We start from the raw sequence: 17,068 nt of genomic DNA, 5'->3' as shown, positions 1-17,068 counted from the left end.
GAAAAGTACAATAACGGAAATAAAAAATTCACCAGTGAGATTGAAAGCAGTTTAGAGCAAGCAGAAAGAACAACCAGTGAACTCGAAGACAGGTCAATTGAGATTGAGCCTCAGGAACAAGAAGAATAAAGAATGAAGAAAAATAAACAGAGCTTCTGAGACCCGTGGAACATCAAGTGAATCAACAAACATGTAATTTGGGAGTCCCAGAAGATGAGGAAAGGGGAAGAACAAACATTTGAAGAAATAATGGCCCAACATGTACCAAATATAACAAACATTAGAGAGGTTCAAAAAACTTCAAGTAGGATAAAGTCAAAGAGATCTGCATGTAGACACACCATATTCAAACCATTGAAAGTCAAAGAGAATCTTAAAAGCAAAACATAAGAAAATATACTCTTCTGAAGGTTGTCTACAAATCTATCTGAGGCACAGTGTGGCTTCAAGATTAGACTTTGGAGTCGGTTTTGTCATGTATGTCTTTGGAGGTAATGCGGTTGGGTACACATTTTATATAACTCATGGGGATGGTTTTTCTCCTATTATAATTTTTGGGAATAACAATAAACTAAATTCTACAACCCAGGTGAGTGTTTAGACCCCTAAACTCATCTCCAAGCAGTAACAGATTCTAAGTGGAAATAAAAAATCCACTTTTTCAGGAAAAAAAAATAGTACCAGCAACTCATGGTGCATTAACGGCACTTACGTGGGAATATTCTTTTACATACTTGAATAAAAGACTCAACTTACATATGGTGCCTGATTAAGAGTTTCTTAAGAGATATGAGGTAATCATCATTTTTCTTGATAGCTTATTCAAAGAAAATACTGTTACATAGTGATCTCAGTCTGAAGAAACAAAAAAAAATTAAATCTCTATAACAGACCTAAAGCATACACGTGACTAAATTTCCCCCCTCCTCCTCCCATATTAGCGTAAAGAAATCAAGAAGAACAGGAAGAAACACCAAGATAATCAGACTTTTTTTTTCTTGAGATGGAGTCTTGCTCTGTTGCCCAGGCTGCAGTACAGTGGCGCAATCTCAGCTCACTGCAACCTCTGCCTCCCGGGTTCAAGTGATTATCCTGCCTCAGCCTCCTGAGTAGCTGGGATTACAGGCACCCGCCACCGTGCCTGGCTAATTTTTGTATTTTTAGTAGAGACGGGGTTTCGTCATGTTGGCCAGGCTGGTCTTGAACTCCTGACCTCAGGCGATCTGTCTGCCTTGGCCTCCCAAAGCGCTAGGATTACAGGCATGAACCATCGCGCCTGGCCATGATAACTGAACTTTTTCTTTTAGGATTCTAAATAGGGTAAACAAAAGGTTACTGATTTCTCTAAATACTGTTCCTGTGCTTCTTATATTTACACAATGTCTTCATACTAAAGTACAAGAAACCACTTGAAAATTATTTTTAATAGAAACAAATCACTCTCAAATGGAAGAATTACAACAGAATACATACTAGAGGCATATCACTATGTTCTTCTTAAGAGCATTATTATGTCATAAAATTTCAAACTGCCAAGCGTGGTGGCTCACGCCTGTAATCCCAGCACTTTGGGAGGCCGAGGCGGGCGGATCACCTGAGGTCAGGAGTTCGAGACTAGCCTGACCAATATGGAGAAACCCTGTCTCTACTAAAAATACAAAATTAGCTGGGTGTGGTGACGCATGCCTGTAATCCCAGCTACTTGGGAGGCTGAGGCAGGAGAATCGCTTGAACCTGGGAGGCGGAGGTTTCGGTGAGCCGAGATTGCACCATTGCACTCCAGCCTGGGCAACAACAGCAAAACTCTGTTTCAAAAAAAAAAAAAAAAAAAACAAATTCAAACTGTGGGGTAACTGAATAGTTTTTAATCCCTGTTCCTCAGATAAAGATGCCACGAAAGAAAGAAAAGGTAAAAATAAGATGTCTTACTTAAGATCAGGAAAATAAGGCTGTAATAATTTCAAAAACTAAGTATAAATTAATGGATAAAAATATTGGGACTAATGCCCATGGAAGAGAAAAGCTATACTGGGTAGTCTCTAGTTTTCATGACAGATATTCACAGATGGGGAAGACTACCCAATTTTCCAGGCTTCCCAAAACTAACCTGTGATAATTAGACATTCATTGTGATCCAGCACCTCAGTGAAGAGCCGTGAAATAATCAACTCAGGATTGATTAAAAAGCGGATTTCTTCTTGCACAAGTCCTGCACTGGTTACACCACCTCCAACAAAACGATTTGCAAAATCCACCTGTTGGGGAAATGTGGCATATTAAATAATGGTCAAAAATACCTACATATATGATCAAGAAGCACATAGTCTCTAAGCTCTCATCTTTTCCTCTCCCATGAAAATCAATCCCCAAATAAGTAATCTTCCCAGGAAGAGCAGATTATGGTTGCTTAAGCTCTTTCCACCTCACTGCAGTTAACATCTCTGCACATTTTTCTGGATCCCAGAACCAGAGAAGCAATCTGGAAAATGGAGCTTTTAGGCAAAATATTATGTATCATACAGACTCTTGTTTATAAACCTATTTGTGTCTCATGGGCCACAAATCAAGGGAGGTCTTTATCTGGGAAGGTTTCAAAGTCATTCTCCCCCATTCACTACTCAATTTCCCTTTATGTATTTCACGTGACTTTAATATAATTAAACTTTTCTTATGTAATATGGTAACCAAACACTTGCCCTAAAGAACTGAAAAGTTTAGTAATCAACTTTTTGGGTAACCTTTTCCAACTTTATTGTGAGAATAAAGAGATCGAATTTTTGTCCTTCTAAATTCAACCCCAAACCCCAAACTACATGAACATTACAAACTATTTTTTAAAAATATAACTAAGGAAAAAAGGAAGAAAGAAAACCCAGTATAGCAACAAAGATTCAATTAAAGTAATATTTCCAATTAGGTTGGAAACTCTTAAGCTTTATGTGGAGTAGTATGATGGGATCCCCAAATGCCTACTAATAAAGAAGAATTACACAATCCTCCAGAGAAAGCAAACTCAACTTGCTGGCATTATTTCCGTTTGTCCAGTGTGTCCAGCACTATGCCAGCCTCATGAAGCAGTATGTAAGAAATAGCAACCATCTTTTCCTTAGTGAGACTATCTGAGGAGTCAGATCACACACACACACACACACACACACACACACACACACAACTTGTGTATATACATAGTCATACACACAAGTAAAATAGGATTTACTAAATACTATGAGGCTTATATTCTTTCAAACTATTTTAAAATATACGATTTCTTAAAACTTCAGTGTTCTCTAAAGCAAGATACTAAATGACAATCTGAAGCCTATTTTACAAAATAGTGAAACAATAGTATGAATCGTTTGATATGTAAAAATATATGTCAAAAGACAGAAATTAATAGAAGGCGAAGCAGTCTTCTTTTACCACAGAAGAACTTAGAAAATACTAAAACATACCACTGAGGAGTTCTTCAATTGAGCTACCAGAGAGAATCATATATTTGGATTTGTGTTCTGGAGTACTAAAACCAATGCTAAAAAACTAGAGTAACTCTTTAGCTTAAATAGGAAAATAATTTTGGTGAAACCAGTCTGTTGATTAGAATTAGCTACCTACTACATATGAGGTCTATGGGCACTGGGTGATTCATGGCTTAAATTGTCCAATTCAACAAATATTTACTGAGTATTGTGCTGGGAATCACTGGATACAAAGATGAATAAGATATGTATGGTTCCTGGCCTCACGGCATTTGCAATTTAGATGGCAGTCAGAATGAGCATAAGCAGAATGAGAAGATGATTATTGAAGAGCTTGTTACTATGTATTTGATACTTTCTAATAATACAATTAACTAAAATTGGAGCATGGCAGGAAGATAGGAAAGCTTTACAAGGGGATGTGGCAGCTGACATGCAGGCTGAGGGCATAGCTGCACAAGGACACAGGGCAAAAAAAAAAACAAATGTAAATGACTGTACAAGGGGAATGGTAAACAGATTCATTGTGTTTGCCTGCAGTGTAGAGTAGGTGGAGGCTTACAGTTGGTGATGAGGTGGTCTGAGGTCTAGGGAATTTTTACTCAGTTTCCCTCTGAAGGTTCTGGGAAAGATTCAAGTTAACATCTGGACCTATGTTTTAGGAAGATAATTCAGGCTAGAGTTTAAAGAATAAATGGAAAACTGTAAAACTAAAAGTAAAAAGGCTGGTTAGGTGAGTACTAAATAGTTTATACAAGCACTACTAGGGCCTCAAACAGGAAAGTGGTAAAGTAAAGGAAAGAGAAGAAACTCGGTAAAGAAATAAAATGGACTGTACTTGAGAACTAAGAGACTGGCTGAGTGCCTAAAAGTATAATGATATTGTGACTACAAATGAGAAACAGACGAGGTTTAAGACTGGCCTAAATTAATTTTTACTGGAATAAGGTACATAACAAAAATAAAAAGATAAGCTCTATCCAACTTACGTACTACTTGATAATGATGATGAAATACATTCAATGTGTATGTTATTGTTTACTCTTTGAATAAAAGGCCCACATTTTTAACTTGAAAGGTGTGCACAGAAATAAAGACACTAAACTCAGTATGCCTCTAAATGCCAGAGTCTTTTAGAAAACCAAAGTTTTACTACTTAAAAAAGTTCTTAACAATAAAGACCCTCTACAACAGTTGAGAAACCTGTTCCAGTACATGAAAACAAGAATGTGAATGCATCCTTATTTTTAGCCAGTTATTTTCCAAGTCACTTTAAAGCTACTCATTCAGATTACTCAGCTTCTGAATTATAACTTGATGAAAAGACAGGAATGATAAAGCTCCTCAGAGAGGTTTTGTTGTTGTTGCCATTCAGCATAATGTAATTTATATGCTACACAAGGAGCTCTGTAGCATTGCAATACAATATTCCCCGATCTCCTGTGGAGACATGGCATGGGTAGGGAGAACAATTAATAGCAAGAAGCCCTTACGGTATTCTCTAATCTACCGAGGTCTCACATTTCATCTATAATATATTCCAAGGAAGTGGGGAGGATCTCAACCTTAACTGTTGTTAAATAATTCCTTGTTGAATTGTATTGTAATGAAAGGTCAGCATTCCTGTGGTGCTAACTAGCAGTAACTTTGTTTAGTTCATGTGTATTAAGAATCTCTCAGTTTATCCAAGACTTTAAAGATGGAAAGAACTTCATCAAGAGGGGAATGTGGGGGAAAAAGTGATATTAATTTGAACCAATATTTAAGCATATTTTAAGATTATTTTTTAAACAGAAAAAAGGTATAGGAGTAAATGCAAATTTAAATATGTTTTGTTTTTGTTTATAAGCTCAAATAACCACTGGGAGAAGGTGATTTAGAATAAAACATAGTTTGTCTCTTTGAAGATTTTAATTACAAATATGTCCAAATAAAAGGCCATTTAAAAAAGAATCTCAGTTTCATTTAAATAATAACTAGACGTAAATTTTATAGTAAGCATTAAGTTATTCAAACAAATCAGTCCATTTTCAGGCAACTGCTTTATTTAGATTCTGAACCAATATAAGCAACAAATAAGAATCTAAGAAGAAAAATAAACTATTATCAGTATAAATGAGATGGTATACAAGCTTCTTTCAAAGAAAACTCAGTTTACAATGCTCTTATAAATGGGATAAGAACACAAAACACTAACATCATTAGTGAATTTTAAAGAAGCATTATAAATCAAAAGATTAGGTTAGATATTACTATATTTTAAACACGGGGCTTTTGTTAACCCCCTTCTCCAAAAATACTTTTTAAAGGTAAAGGCAGTAACAGATTATTAACAAAGATTGAGAAGTGGACCAGAATTACCTGCTTTTAACGGGGAAAAGACATAGCAAACAGCTAGCTCACGTGCGTGAAACTGTTACATATGAGAGAGAGGCCTTTCTTATCAATCAGTTTTAGATGTCTGCCCCCTCAACCTAAACAAAGCTGTTGGTGGCAGAAAAACATCTCCATCTGGTCATCAACTGGGGCAGAGCAAGAAGAGCCTTTAAGGAAAAAGAATAAAAATGCCTGGTGACAGTCTGTCAAGACTATACCCTGGGAACTTCCTCCACTGTCAACCTACTATCAATGTCTGAACCAAGAGGCTGATGCTGTCCAGATCTTGGGATTTTCTGTCAAAGGCTTTTTAGAGAAGCACATATAAGAAACAGAGAGTATACACTGGCAAATAACAACATTACCAAGGCTGTCACAGTGATCTGTTTGGTGTTTTTCTTCATTCTGCTATCATGCTTCTTTGCATTAAATCAGTTTAGGAGACAAATAAACAGCTTTTCAAATTTCTTTTGCTGTCAGAAGCTTGACAAGAAAAAGTCCTACCCATACACAGACACTACTAAGATTCACCTACCTGTAGCATGCCTCGGCCATTTTCTTCTATGGTACCTTCGTAAGTGACATGCAATCGTGTCAAGGGTTTTTCACATCTACAATATAAAAAGACATTCCCTTATTTATTATTTTAATGATAAGTTGTTCACTGCAGACAAAAGTGAAAATATAGGTAACTATTCAAAAACCGAAACCACCCCAAATCTCGAAAGTCAGAAACAGATGCCTACTGTTAACATTCTTGGTATTGATCCTCCTTTATCCAAACATGTAAATATACATATTTAAATTAAAATTGGATAACATAGTTTGAAACCTGCTTTTCCTCTAAATAATATGAAAGTTTTTCTTCTTTAAAACAGTTGAAAAACATTACAAAATATTAAAAAAATTAAGATCTATGAAATTTTGTTATGGCTAGAGTTGGCAATCTGAGGAAAAATGTACAAAAAATTTGGCAATAAATCATATATGATTCTCTTCTGGCTTCCATTTTCTATTTTCACTGTTTGATAACCGTGTGTGTGTGTGTGTGTGTGTGTGTGTGTGTGTGTGTCTTGATGAAAATACATGCCACAGAAATTCTGAACAATGGTATTTTTCTATTAATACGGTTAACAGATAAACTTAGTACCTGTAATTTAGAAGGCATAATTATTTTCTTTCCCTTTCAACCATGGCCACTAAGGTATTTACTGGACTTATGTTATATTAACAACAAATTCCATTGTATTAAAAGTATTTGTTAACATTATTTGCCTTATTAGATATTTTTCCCCTGATCACTTACTGAATAAAAAATATAAATGAATGAAACAGAGGAGATCCAAAGTTCTAACTCACATAAGAGTGCCCATAATCTTTTTTGGGAGGGAGGAGATGATTATATTTTTAGAAAATAGTCTGGGAGGTTAGCTGGAAAAGTACTGAGAATTGTTTGATCCCTTCCTGGTTTCATTGAGTTTAAATACATTTCTGGCAAAACTCCAGCCCAACAGGCTGATAGCTTTAACTCAGAAGGTAATTCTGCACAGGTTCTGTCTAAGAGCCTTATTTGTATGAACTCATTTAATCCTCTCAACAACCCTATTACTATGTCCTTTTATAGACGGGGAAACAAAGCACAGAACATCTAAGTAAGCTAACCAAGACTAGTGAAATAAAGCAGCAGAGATGTGAAACTAGGTAGACTCACTCAAGCTCTGAATCAGTATGCTACACTTTTAGAAAAATTACTTTCCCGGTCTCTTGTAGAAAACAGTATCGTAAGTTTGATATATTTTTTTAACTTCCTTTTTTTGGTCCTACTTTCCTAGCCATTTTATTCAGAGGAAGACCCCTGTAAGCATACTACTAAAAAGATAAAGAAGCATAATCTAAAAATCTCTGGGCTGTCAGTCAGGACTTCAGAATGGGAATTCCATCTGTTGTCAACTATTCTCCATGACTGAAGCTAGAAACTTTATAGTATAGCTCTTAATAAAATCACGAAATTGCTAGAAACTTTTTCTTGGTTTTGTTTTGTTTTGAAGCATTTTCTAACTTCCCAATAGGTCATCCTCTACACCCCTGCCCCAGGAGTCAGAGACGTAGATGATTCTGGCTCTCTGTGATTAAGCCTGGCTAAAGTATTTGCTGATAATCAAAGGGTTAACTATAACATGCCGGAAACATGGAATTCAGGAAAGCCTCTAAGTTCCTGGACCCATTTAGCCCCTTACGCTTGGGAACACCAACAATCCTTATCTTTTCTTCATTCTCCCTCTTTAAGTGAATGCATGTTTCTGGTTCTGTGGAGCCTGGGAGACTGATTTTAATTATATTCTCCAACTCACTTATAAAGCAACTAAAACAAAAAAGAGATCAATGAAACAAAAATAAGTCAAATTCTGCCTATCAAAATTAAGGTGACAATCTTCGTCTCACTTAGAGGCAAAGTTACTGTGTCTCATTGACACAGCAGCCTTGCCAGTCTCTGCATTTTGACCTGTCCCTTCTCTCCCACATGGTGGTATACAAATGGGTGCTCTTTCACATTAGTGCCAAATGAATATCAGATGCAAATTAGAGATCCTGGATGACTTAAAAATAAGCTCTCAGATTGATCTATAAAATCTACACCAAAGTAACAGGAACAAAACATATGCATTCCTATTAGAGATTAATAGAAGAGTGAAGAAAAACAATCCTCTGCACCATAGAGATGACACAGCGGAATGGTACTTTTAATTCCAGGCACCATATTTTAAGGGGGCCCAATGAATGGGAGTATGTTAAGAGCAGAGACAAAGGGTTTAGAATCCATATTACATGTGAAATAGAAGAAACGAATCATTTTAGTATGAACTTGTATGCACTGTTAGAGAGGGAAGTAGGTTAAGAAGCCATTAAGATACATGAAGGAGGGTCAAATGCTAAAGAAAACTAGAAATTCAGATTTATTTATGTAGCTCCAGAAGGAAGAACCAGGAATGGTGGAGAATGAATGTAGAAAACATTTTTAGTGAATGAAAGCATGAGATGATAACACAAGCAGCCACCAATGGAACAAACTGATGTGAAACAGCGGATCTGCCATCACTGAAGCTATCCAGTCTTCTGTCTGTTGCAGGTATTACAGAGCTGATCAAGAGTTTTAGTAGGCGGCTGGGGTTCCTTTCAGATCTAACATGCCATGATGCCAAAATGCTGTACATGTGCTCACCTTTTTCTGGCTCATTTTTTTTTTCTCTCTTCAGGTCGCTTAACCTTTTATCTACTTCCCTCTATTAATAATCATCTAAACCATGCACTCAGTCTTCTGAAGTAAATTTCTTTATCTTTCACTTCACAAATAAACATCTTTGATGGATGAAAACACTGCAGGAAAGCCACCTAAGCAGATATGACTTCTCAAGTTAACTTTTTTTTTAAGTGATTTCCATTCATCACTAATTCCAAACAAAACAATTACAAACTATCATAAAATTATTAGAAAGTGAAAATGGGAGGCATTGGTTAAATATGTATTTAGTATGCTTCATCATGTCCTCAAACATATTTAAAAAGTTAATCCACACTTCTTTAAGTGTCCTGGGGGACTTGCTTTAGATTAAGAAATATGTTAACTATTTCAGGACCCTTCTTTAAGTATATTGGGAGACTTGCTTTAGATTAAGAAATATGTTAACTATTTCAGGACACTAAGGACTTTACAAATCTGAATTAGCTCATATTGGCTGCTATCTCCTCAATATTTTCTGATAAATAAGAAACAAACAGTAAATAGCAACTTCCACAAAATCTACCAGTAGTACACAAGGGCAGCCAAACTTCAAAATTCTTGCCACTCGATGAACTCTAGATGGTTACTATTTACTAAAATGTAAATAATAAAAAGACTTTTCTCAATCTTGTCCTCCAGAAAGAAAACCCATAAAGTTCAAACGCTAACCAAAAAAAAGGGTAAGGAGAAACATTTAAATATTGGTGTTCCTTTTATTAGTGTCTTCACATACAACACCCCTCAATTTTAAACAGGACTTTGTTTCAGAAGACAAAACCAAGACAAAATGGTAGAAATCAAAGGGTTATAGACTTTGATTTAAAAGGCATAACCTTTTCAAACATGAGAGCTATCAATGGATCACTCATGAGAAGAAATTCCCTGGCACTAGGATAAATAGAGGTTGGAAAACCATCTTTCCAGGTGCTATAAGATAGAATCCTCTCATGGTGCAAGAGTCCTTCTATTTCTAGGGGGTCTAGGATTATTTTTATTATTGTTGTTACCTTTCCCATTCTGGAAAATCTTCAAGACTCTGTCTTGTAAATGTCACCAACCCAGTAGGTTCTACAGAAGCAATAAAAGAAAAACATACCCAAAATAAGTTTCAATTTTGAAAAGATTATACACACACACACACACACACACACACACATACACACACTCGGTAAAAGAATAGGTCTAACATTGGCTATAAAACTAACCAGGAAATACAAAGCCTAGCATTGGAAAATAACAGAATATTGATTGAAAATAATATCCTTACAGTAGAAACTCCTTCTATAAAATAATAAGACTTCACTAAACGAAACTATACAAATAACAGCACAACAGTAGGATTTGAGTGCTGGTATTTTTGGTAAAGTTTTTGAAGCTGAATACACTTTTTTTTTTAAAAAAAGCATTGAAAAAAAGGATGTATAACTGGTACAGCTAATGCAATAAAGACAAAATTGAATTCAAATTTGTAGACTCCTTTACAAAGAAAGGACTTAACCCTACATTCAAAGACTGGAGAATAAATACACATTTATGTACTATATGGTAAAGTGAAATGCCACAGATTTAAAAAGGAAATCATTTGCACATCCTCTGGAGTTAGTACAGCTAAGTCTCGGGCTTAAACAGTGGGCAATCACTCTACTTGTTAGTAGCAGTCGTAGCCAGAGGAGAAATTACTGGTTCTAAGAGTTTACAGAACAAAGATGACATATTTTTCAAGGAGCAATAAATTTGGGAGGATCTAAATGAGGTACTATTAATGTAGTCAATAATTTTAGGGGATGAGATCCTTTTCTAGTCAGATTTATTTATTTATTTTTTAAAGCTAGTAGCAAAAGAAACAAATAAATCAGCTGGCCAGAAGTAATTTGTCTGATTCAAATCAAAGAACAAACTAAAAAGGCCATGCCATTTCTGTTTTCTTGAATACAAAAAAGCTCTTAAGGAAAGAGAGAGATGTCAGGAACTATTAGTGATGACAGTGTATAACCCAGTGAAAGCCTGGCCATCATTTCATTCCTGTGCACAATTCCACATTTCCTTGTTCTCTGTCAAAAGCAGGAACCACTCAAAAACCATATGGAGCAGTTGCAGTAGAAAACAAATTTTTTGTTAACATGGGTCTTACGTCTTTTAGATACCTAACTTTAAGATAAATGGATAACATATTTAAAACTCACAAGTAAGTGGTCAAACAACTCAAACACTAGTGAAGCAATTCCATGAATATAATAGAAAACATCTCTCTTGTCATTCGGTAACTTAGCAGAGAAGTAAGAACATCAAATGTCCTTAATACATACTAAGAGATGCTAAAAGAAATTCATAAACACTGCTGGCAAAGCAAGAAAAGGCAGAAGAACATGGTTTCTTAGATTAACAAAAATGCCTTGAGAGCACGTCTGTTAGCGTTTTTTCATAACAAGGCAACTTTCATCTCAGAATAGGATACTTTGATTAATCAAATGCTTCCCATAATAAAATCACAATATATACTACATACAGGTCATAAATTTTCAAAAACCTGATCTATAAGACACTTTATCTAAAACTATATAGAAAGTAATTTAATTCGGAAGGCTTTTTAAAATACTTCAGTCTCAAGATCTTCATCAGATATAAAATACACATGTTTAACAACACTGAAAAGTTGGTCCTGATGGAATTCTAGTTTATCAGTTCTAAAAGGCATGTTTTTTCACGTTACATTTCCGAAACTGGAATACATCTTTTATAATGGAGGTATCTTACCATAGGTCTAGACTAGAGGTGAATTTTCCCAGAGAAGATGTGCATCTGCTTCTGCTGTCATCTGGGAACACTATCAGCCTGATACCATCTGAATTAATCCTTGGTGGCAGGCCTTTGTGGACCACATTGGTGGTAAGGCTGCACACTCAAAGCTTAGGGCTTGTGGTTCAAATTCTCAGAGAAATGTTTTTTTCCTTTCTCTATTTAGTGTCAAGGTTGAGACTTGCACGTTTCTTTATGGTCCCTTTTCTGGATGGTCAAGTTAATTTCTCATTTATCCTTAGGTGTACCAGCCTTGTGGGTCATGTCTCCTACTAAACTCCCTGTCCTGAGTGTTTTTTCCTTCTTAGAGGTATATAATATAATAGCATTTTTAAAAAGTAATCTATGACATCTCAGATTCGATGAAATATGGTACCTTAAATAAGCTTCTGAAGTCTATTGAGTAGGCTCCAGAACTTCTACACAACCACTCATTATACTGCAACCTCTTTTATTCTCTTTAGTATTTCCTCCTAAACCGTTAGCTTTACACACTGAAGACCAAGAGCAATGTTGTACTGTATTTCTACAAAGAACTTAATTAACATGTACAGTGAAAAAGTCAGAAAATAAAATGTCTACTTATAATCTATTTCTTCAAATTCCCAATACTTATAATGGCATATACATTTCCAGTTGAAAAAACAAACTTTAAGCTTTTTCCTTAAAGTATCTGAAATCCTAAAATTTAGAAAGCCAAGTTAGTTTTTAGAGAAGACATACATGATTTGACTCCCAGGACAAAAAAGTAAACTCTGTACTACTTAGTTATAATAATTCTACTTAAAACGGCAACTCAAAGTACTGTAAAAACAAAACAAAAAAAAAAAACAATAGTAATAATTCTAATTAGACCTAGAATAGCCAAAAAAAGCAGTCATTTATTTATTTTTTTAGACAGACTCTTGCTCTGTCGCCCAGGCTAGAGTGCAGTGGCACAATCTCAGCTCACTGCAACCTCCACCTCCCGGGTTCAAGTGATTCTTGTGCCTCAACCTCCCGAGTAGCTGGGATTACAGTCTCCCGCCACCGCGCCTGGCTAATTTTTGTATTTTTTAGTAGAAACGGGGTTTCACCATCTTGGCCACGCTGGTCTGGAACTCCTGACCTCGTGATCCACCCACCTTGGCCTCCCAAAGTGCTGGGATTACAGGCGTGAGCCACCGTGCCTGGCCTTACATAGTCATCTTTTTAACAAGTCATTACAAATTCTAATTTGATTTTATGTCTCATAGGTCCAAATGATTCTGCATTTTAATATTTCATTCAGTACAGGGCACAAAACTGAAATTCAATAAGCTATGAGATAAATAATTCCATATCAGAGAAGCATGTAATTTTCCCTTAAATATCAAAATCCTGATAATTGATTTCATTCTAAAAATTTAACAATGTCCAATAGCAACACATTCAAGGGGGAAGATGCCAAGTACACTGTAATGCAAGAGTAAAAGAAGGATATGAGAAAAATGACCTTAAAATGATTCAAAGACATATTTTAAGACAATCCTATGACCCAGAACTGAAAAAAGGCCATTTCACTTGACCAGGTTGACCTTACCTACTTAGCACAAAGAAACTTTTGAGGTGTTCTGGTTTACATCCACTTGTAGGAAAGGCTACCCATTGATAATAGCTTACATTTATTAAGCATGTATCTTCTTGTTTAATATCTATAACTACCCTGTAAGGTAATTGCCATTATTATATTATTTCATAGGTGATAAAACTGAAGCTTAGAGGTGTCAAGAAACTTGACCATGGTCATTCAGCTTCTGAGATAAGAGTGGCAATACCAATCTATTATCAGCTGGTCATTACCAGTATTTGTTGGACATTTACTATTACTGTCTTAGCTGCTATCAAGTTTTGGGGAAGCAAGAATGTTAAGGTTCAACAGAGGAAGATGGAGATATAAAACTCAGTACAAAACAGTTTTATAAGAACTCCACAAAGGGCTTAGGGGGGCACAAAAGAGAGGAATGGGTAGAAAAGCAATGCGTTAGTTGACTTATGCAAATAAACTAGTGAATACTTCTTTAAATAAAGAGCATCCAAAATTTATTTCCTGGTCAATATACTTTCTCTGGTTTTTATTCATGAAAATCTTTTGATGTATATTACAGATTTCAGAGAATATGGGTCCGATTTCAGAGTATGTAAACCCCGCCCCCCTACATTTAGCACACGCTTATGCTTATACACAACATAAGCATAAAATCTAGGTTATATTGTCGCATCATTACTAGTGTTTCAATGTGGTTGGGACAGGAAGGTTTACGTTAAACACAAAATGTTCCTCACATGTCACTTGACTTGAACTGTTCCCATCAGCAAGAAAAATTACAGTAAGAATGAAAGGAATTTACTTTTCTCTGTGACTCTTCTAAAGTAGCAGAAGAGCGTTTTAAGTTTCTCCGGTTTCCTTGATGAACGTCCCTCAAACAATCTAAAAGAGATAAAAAATAAAAGAGAATGGAAGATAAGTTAAAATGCCTGAATGATTCACAAAACTACATCCATATTGCTACCAAGTAATAAAAAGAAATAATTCTTCCAGAAGACAATTCTGTAATGATAAGAACTGGAAAATTGGTTTAGATTCAAATGGCATCTGGAAAGAACTGAAACCAACTAGAACCAGACTTCTTCAAAGCTGCTCAAATCAGACATCATTTACTACCAACCACATTTCTCCAACCTATCTTCCACCACAGAGAAGGCACCATCCAGCCCTCCCAGTCAATTGGGGTCAGTCAGTCAGTGCACAGCTACTTTCTCAACGGCTAATAACATTTATAATTCATAATGTTACTACGTAGTTTGATAAGTAACAAAAACAGTATCAAAAAAAAATCCTTATCTGAGTGTTTGTGAGGAAATGAGAGTGGAGGGTAATGGGGGTAGGGACACAGGCAGGTATAACAAGATATCAGGGCTCCACAATCCTTGTTAATTAAGGCTCGACAATCCTTGTTAATTAAACAACTAGATTCTTTTATGGACTGAATGTTTGTGCCCTCTCAAAATTTATATGTTGAATCCTTAATCCCTAATATAGCTAAATTTGGAGATAGGGCCTGTGAGCAGGTAGTAACAGTTAAATGAGGTCATAGGGGTGGGACTCTAATCTGATAGAACTGGTGTCATTTTAAAAAGCAAGGTGAGACTACAGTACTCTCCCTCTGCCGTGTGAGGACAAGATGCCAGCCAACCTATAAGCCAGGAAGAAAGCCCTCATCAGGAACCAAAGCAGCAGCACCCTGATCTGCAGCTTCTAGCCTCCAGAACCATGAGAAAATAAATTTCTGTTGTTTAGGCCACCCAGTTCTATGGTATTTTATTACGGCAGCCCAAGCTGACTAATAGAGATCCTTTGCATGGTAACCACAACAGTGCCTACCCTGTGTCATCTAGTTTTCAGCAACCCGGACTTGGATTACTTAATTCCGTTTTCTTTGAAATGATGTGGCATTGTTATTGGTAACATACAATTCAGTTTATTCTGAGGAAAGAAAAGCAGGGCTTTAAAAGCATTATGACCTGAGTAAGTAGCTCACTAAAAGATTTCTGACACAAAAGCATGCTTTTGAGCATAAGATCTAGCTTTCCAAAGGCATTTAAAAATTATAGAGACTCAGTGGCTATGAATGATGAGGTACTCTTCATCTGCTTCTAGTCATGTGCTCTGACTTTAAAACCAGAGACCCTTCAAGTAAAGTCCATGTTAATAAGTGCTGAAATGGGTAATTATTTTTCATGATTACAACAGCAAGCTTATGTAACTACGCTGAGAGGGAAAAGTTAATTCCATGAGAAAATCCTATTGAGCGACTGAAATAAATAAGGAAAAGGAAAGGAAATGCACATTTCAAATGGTTCCGTTTTCAATGATCTGAAATCTGTATTCAGGGTCAATTTCTGGAAAAACAATTTATATGAATATTTATTTCCTAAAAAGAATACTAATGTATGCTAGTATTTTAACCAAATCTAAAATCAGATCTCTTTTTAAAAATAGTTTAAGACAGCCTGTGTGATAATTTTTATTTAAAGAACCTATCTTTCTAAAATATTTAATACACATACTCTTATAATCCAGTTGCCAGCTGAAAGAAAGGCTCTTTGAGGGTGCAGGTTTCAGCACGGCTTCTTCTAGAATAGAGTTTAAGTCAAAATGAAGAAGCCACATGGCAGTTTAATTAAACATCCTGTATCAATAAATATGATTTACTAAATGAATACCTAAGGCTCCCCTGCAAAATCTCTTTCTAGGCTCACTATGTACTAGAGGAAAGCAATATGAATACAAAAGTAGCCACCACCTTTTCCTAGAGATGAATTGATGTACTATACAATTCAATTAAAGGATTAAAGTTCTTCTTCAATAGAACTATTGCATAGTGAGGAGAAAATGGCTGTTGCTCTTAAGAAATAATTCTCTAAAACATAGGAAAAGTGTCCCTAGCTTCCATATGCGGTCATCTGTATAAAATCACATAAAAGGTCACATACTTCACAACCATGATGACAAATTATTAACTTAAGGAGCCTCGTGAGACTGCAGATTTATTACCCTGGCAAGACAGACTTTCCTGGAAGATTTTATGGCTGTTATTATCACCCACTACAAATGAACACCACTGTTTATTTTGCAGGTACAAATCTTAAAGGTACAAATCAAGCAGAATCTCAATGTATTCTGTTTATTCATTGCTCCAATCCTAACTTCAAATCACTGTGTAACCAAATACACTTTCCCATCTTCCTGATAGAGCAGGGGGAAGTGGGGGAAGTGTCGTGGTGGGTGTCGGGCGTAAGAAGTGGAGATAAAGTCAGAGGAGATGAAGCAGGTTTAAAATCCTTGTGACAATTCTCAGACTTGGCTGTTGTGAAATTTTAAAGTTGTATGCACAGCCACTCAAATAAAATGAATTATCCTGATATGGAAGCAAGTAAAAATAACATAAGACAGGCAAACAGCATGAATGAAAGTCATCCCAGGAGTGATATACAATCTGAGGGACAGCTTTTGGGAAGGAGGAGGAAAACAAAAGGACTGAGGCTGGAGCCCAAGAAAGGGATGAAGGGAGAGAAGAAAGATGGGGCAGGGAAGATAGAGAGAAGAGAAAGGCTGATA

General features: G+C 35.9%; 1 protein-coding gene across 4 annotated transcripts in view; it reads right to left on the bottom strand.

The window, feature by feature from the left end:
- The window catches only part of PARG (poly(ADP-ribose) glycohydrolase), a 130,014-nt gene that overhangs the window by 36,880 nt on the left and 76,066 nt on the right, over positions 1-17,068 (bottom strand). For all 4 annotated transcript variants that reach the window (XM_055353242.2, XM_031015695.3, XM_063709753.1 and 1 more), the window contains 4 exons: positions 14,298-14,377; positions 10,140-10,200; positions 6,388-6,463; positions 2,108-2,255 (listed from right to left, as the gene is read on the bottom strand). In XM_055353242.2, the coding sequence (XP_055209217.1) occupies positions 2,108-2,255; positions 6,388-6,463; positions 10,140-10,200; positions 14,298-14,377 (365 nt within the window). The remainder of the gene's footprint in view (positions 1-2,107; positions 2,256-6,387; positions 6,464-10,139; positions 10,201-14,297; positions 14,378-17,068) is intronic.

The sequence above is a fragment of the Gorilla gorilla genome, chromosome 8 (assembly GCF_029281585.2).
Source record: "Gorilla gorilla gorilla isolate KB3781 chromosome 8, NHGRI_mGorGor1-v2.1_pri, whole genome shotgun sequence".
NCBI lineage: Eukaryota > Metazoa > Chordata > Mammalia > Primates > Hominidae > Gorilla > Gorilla gorilla.
This window is presented reverse-complemented; position numbering and strand designations above follow the sequence as displayed.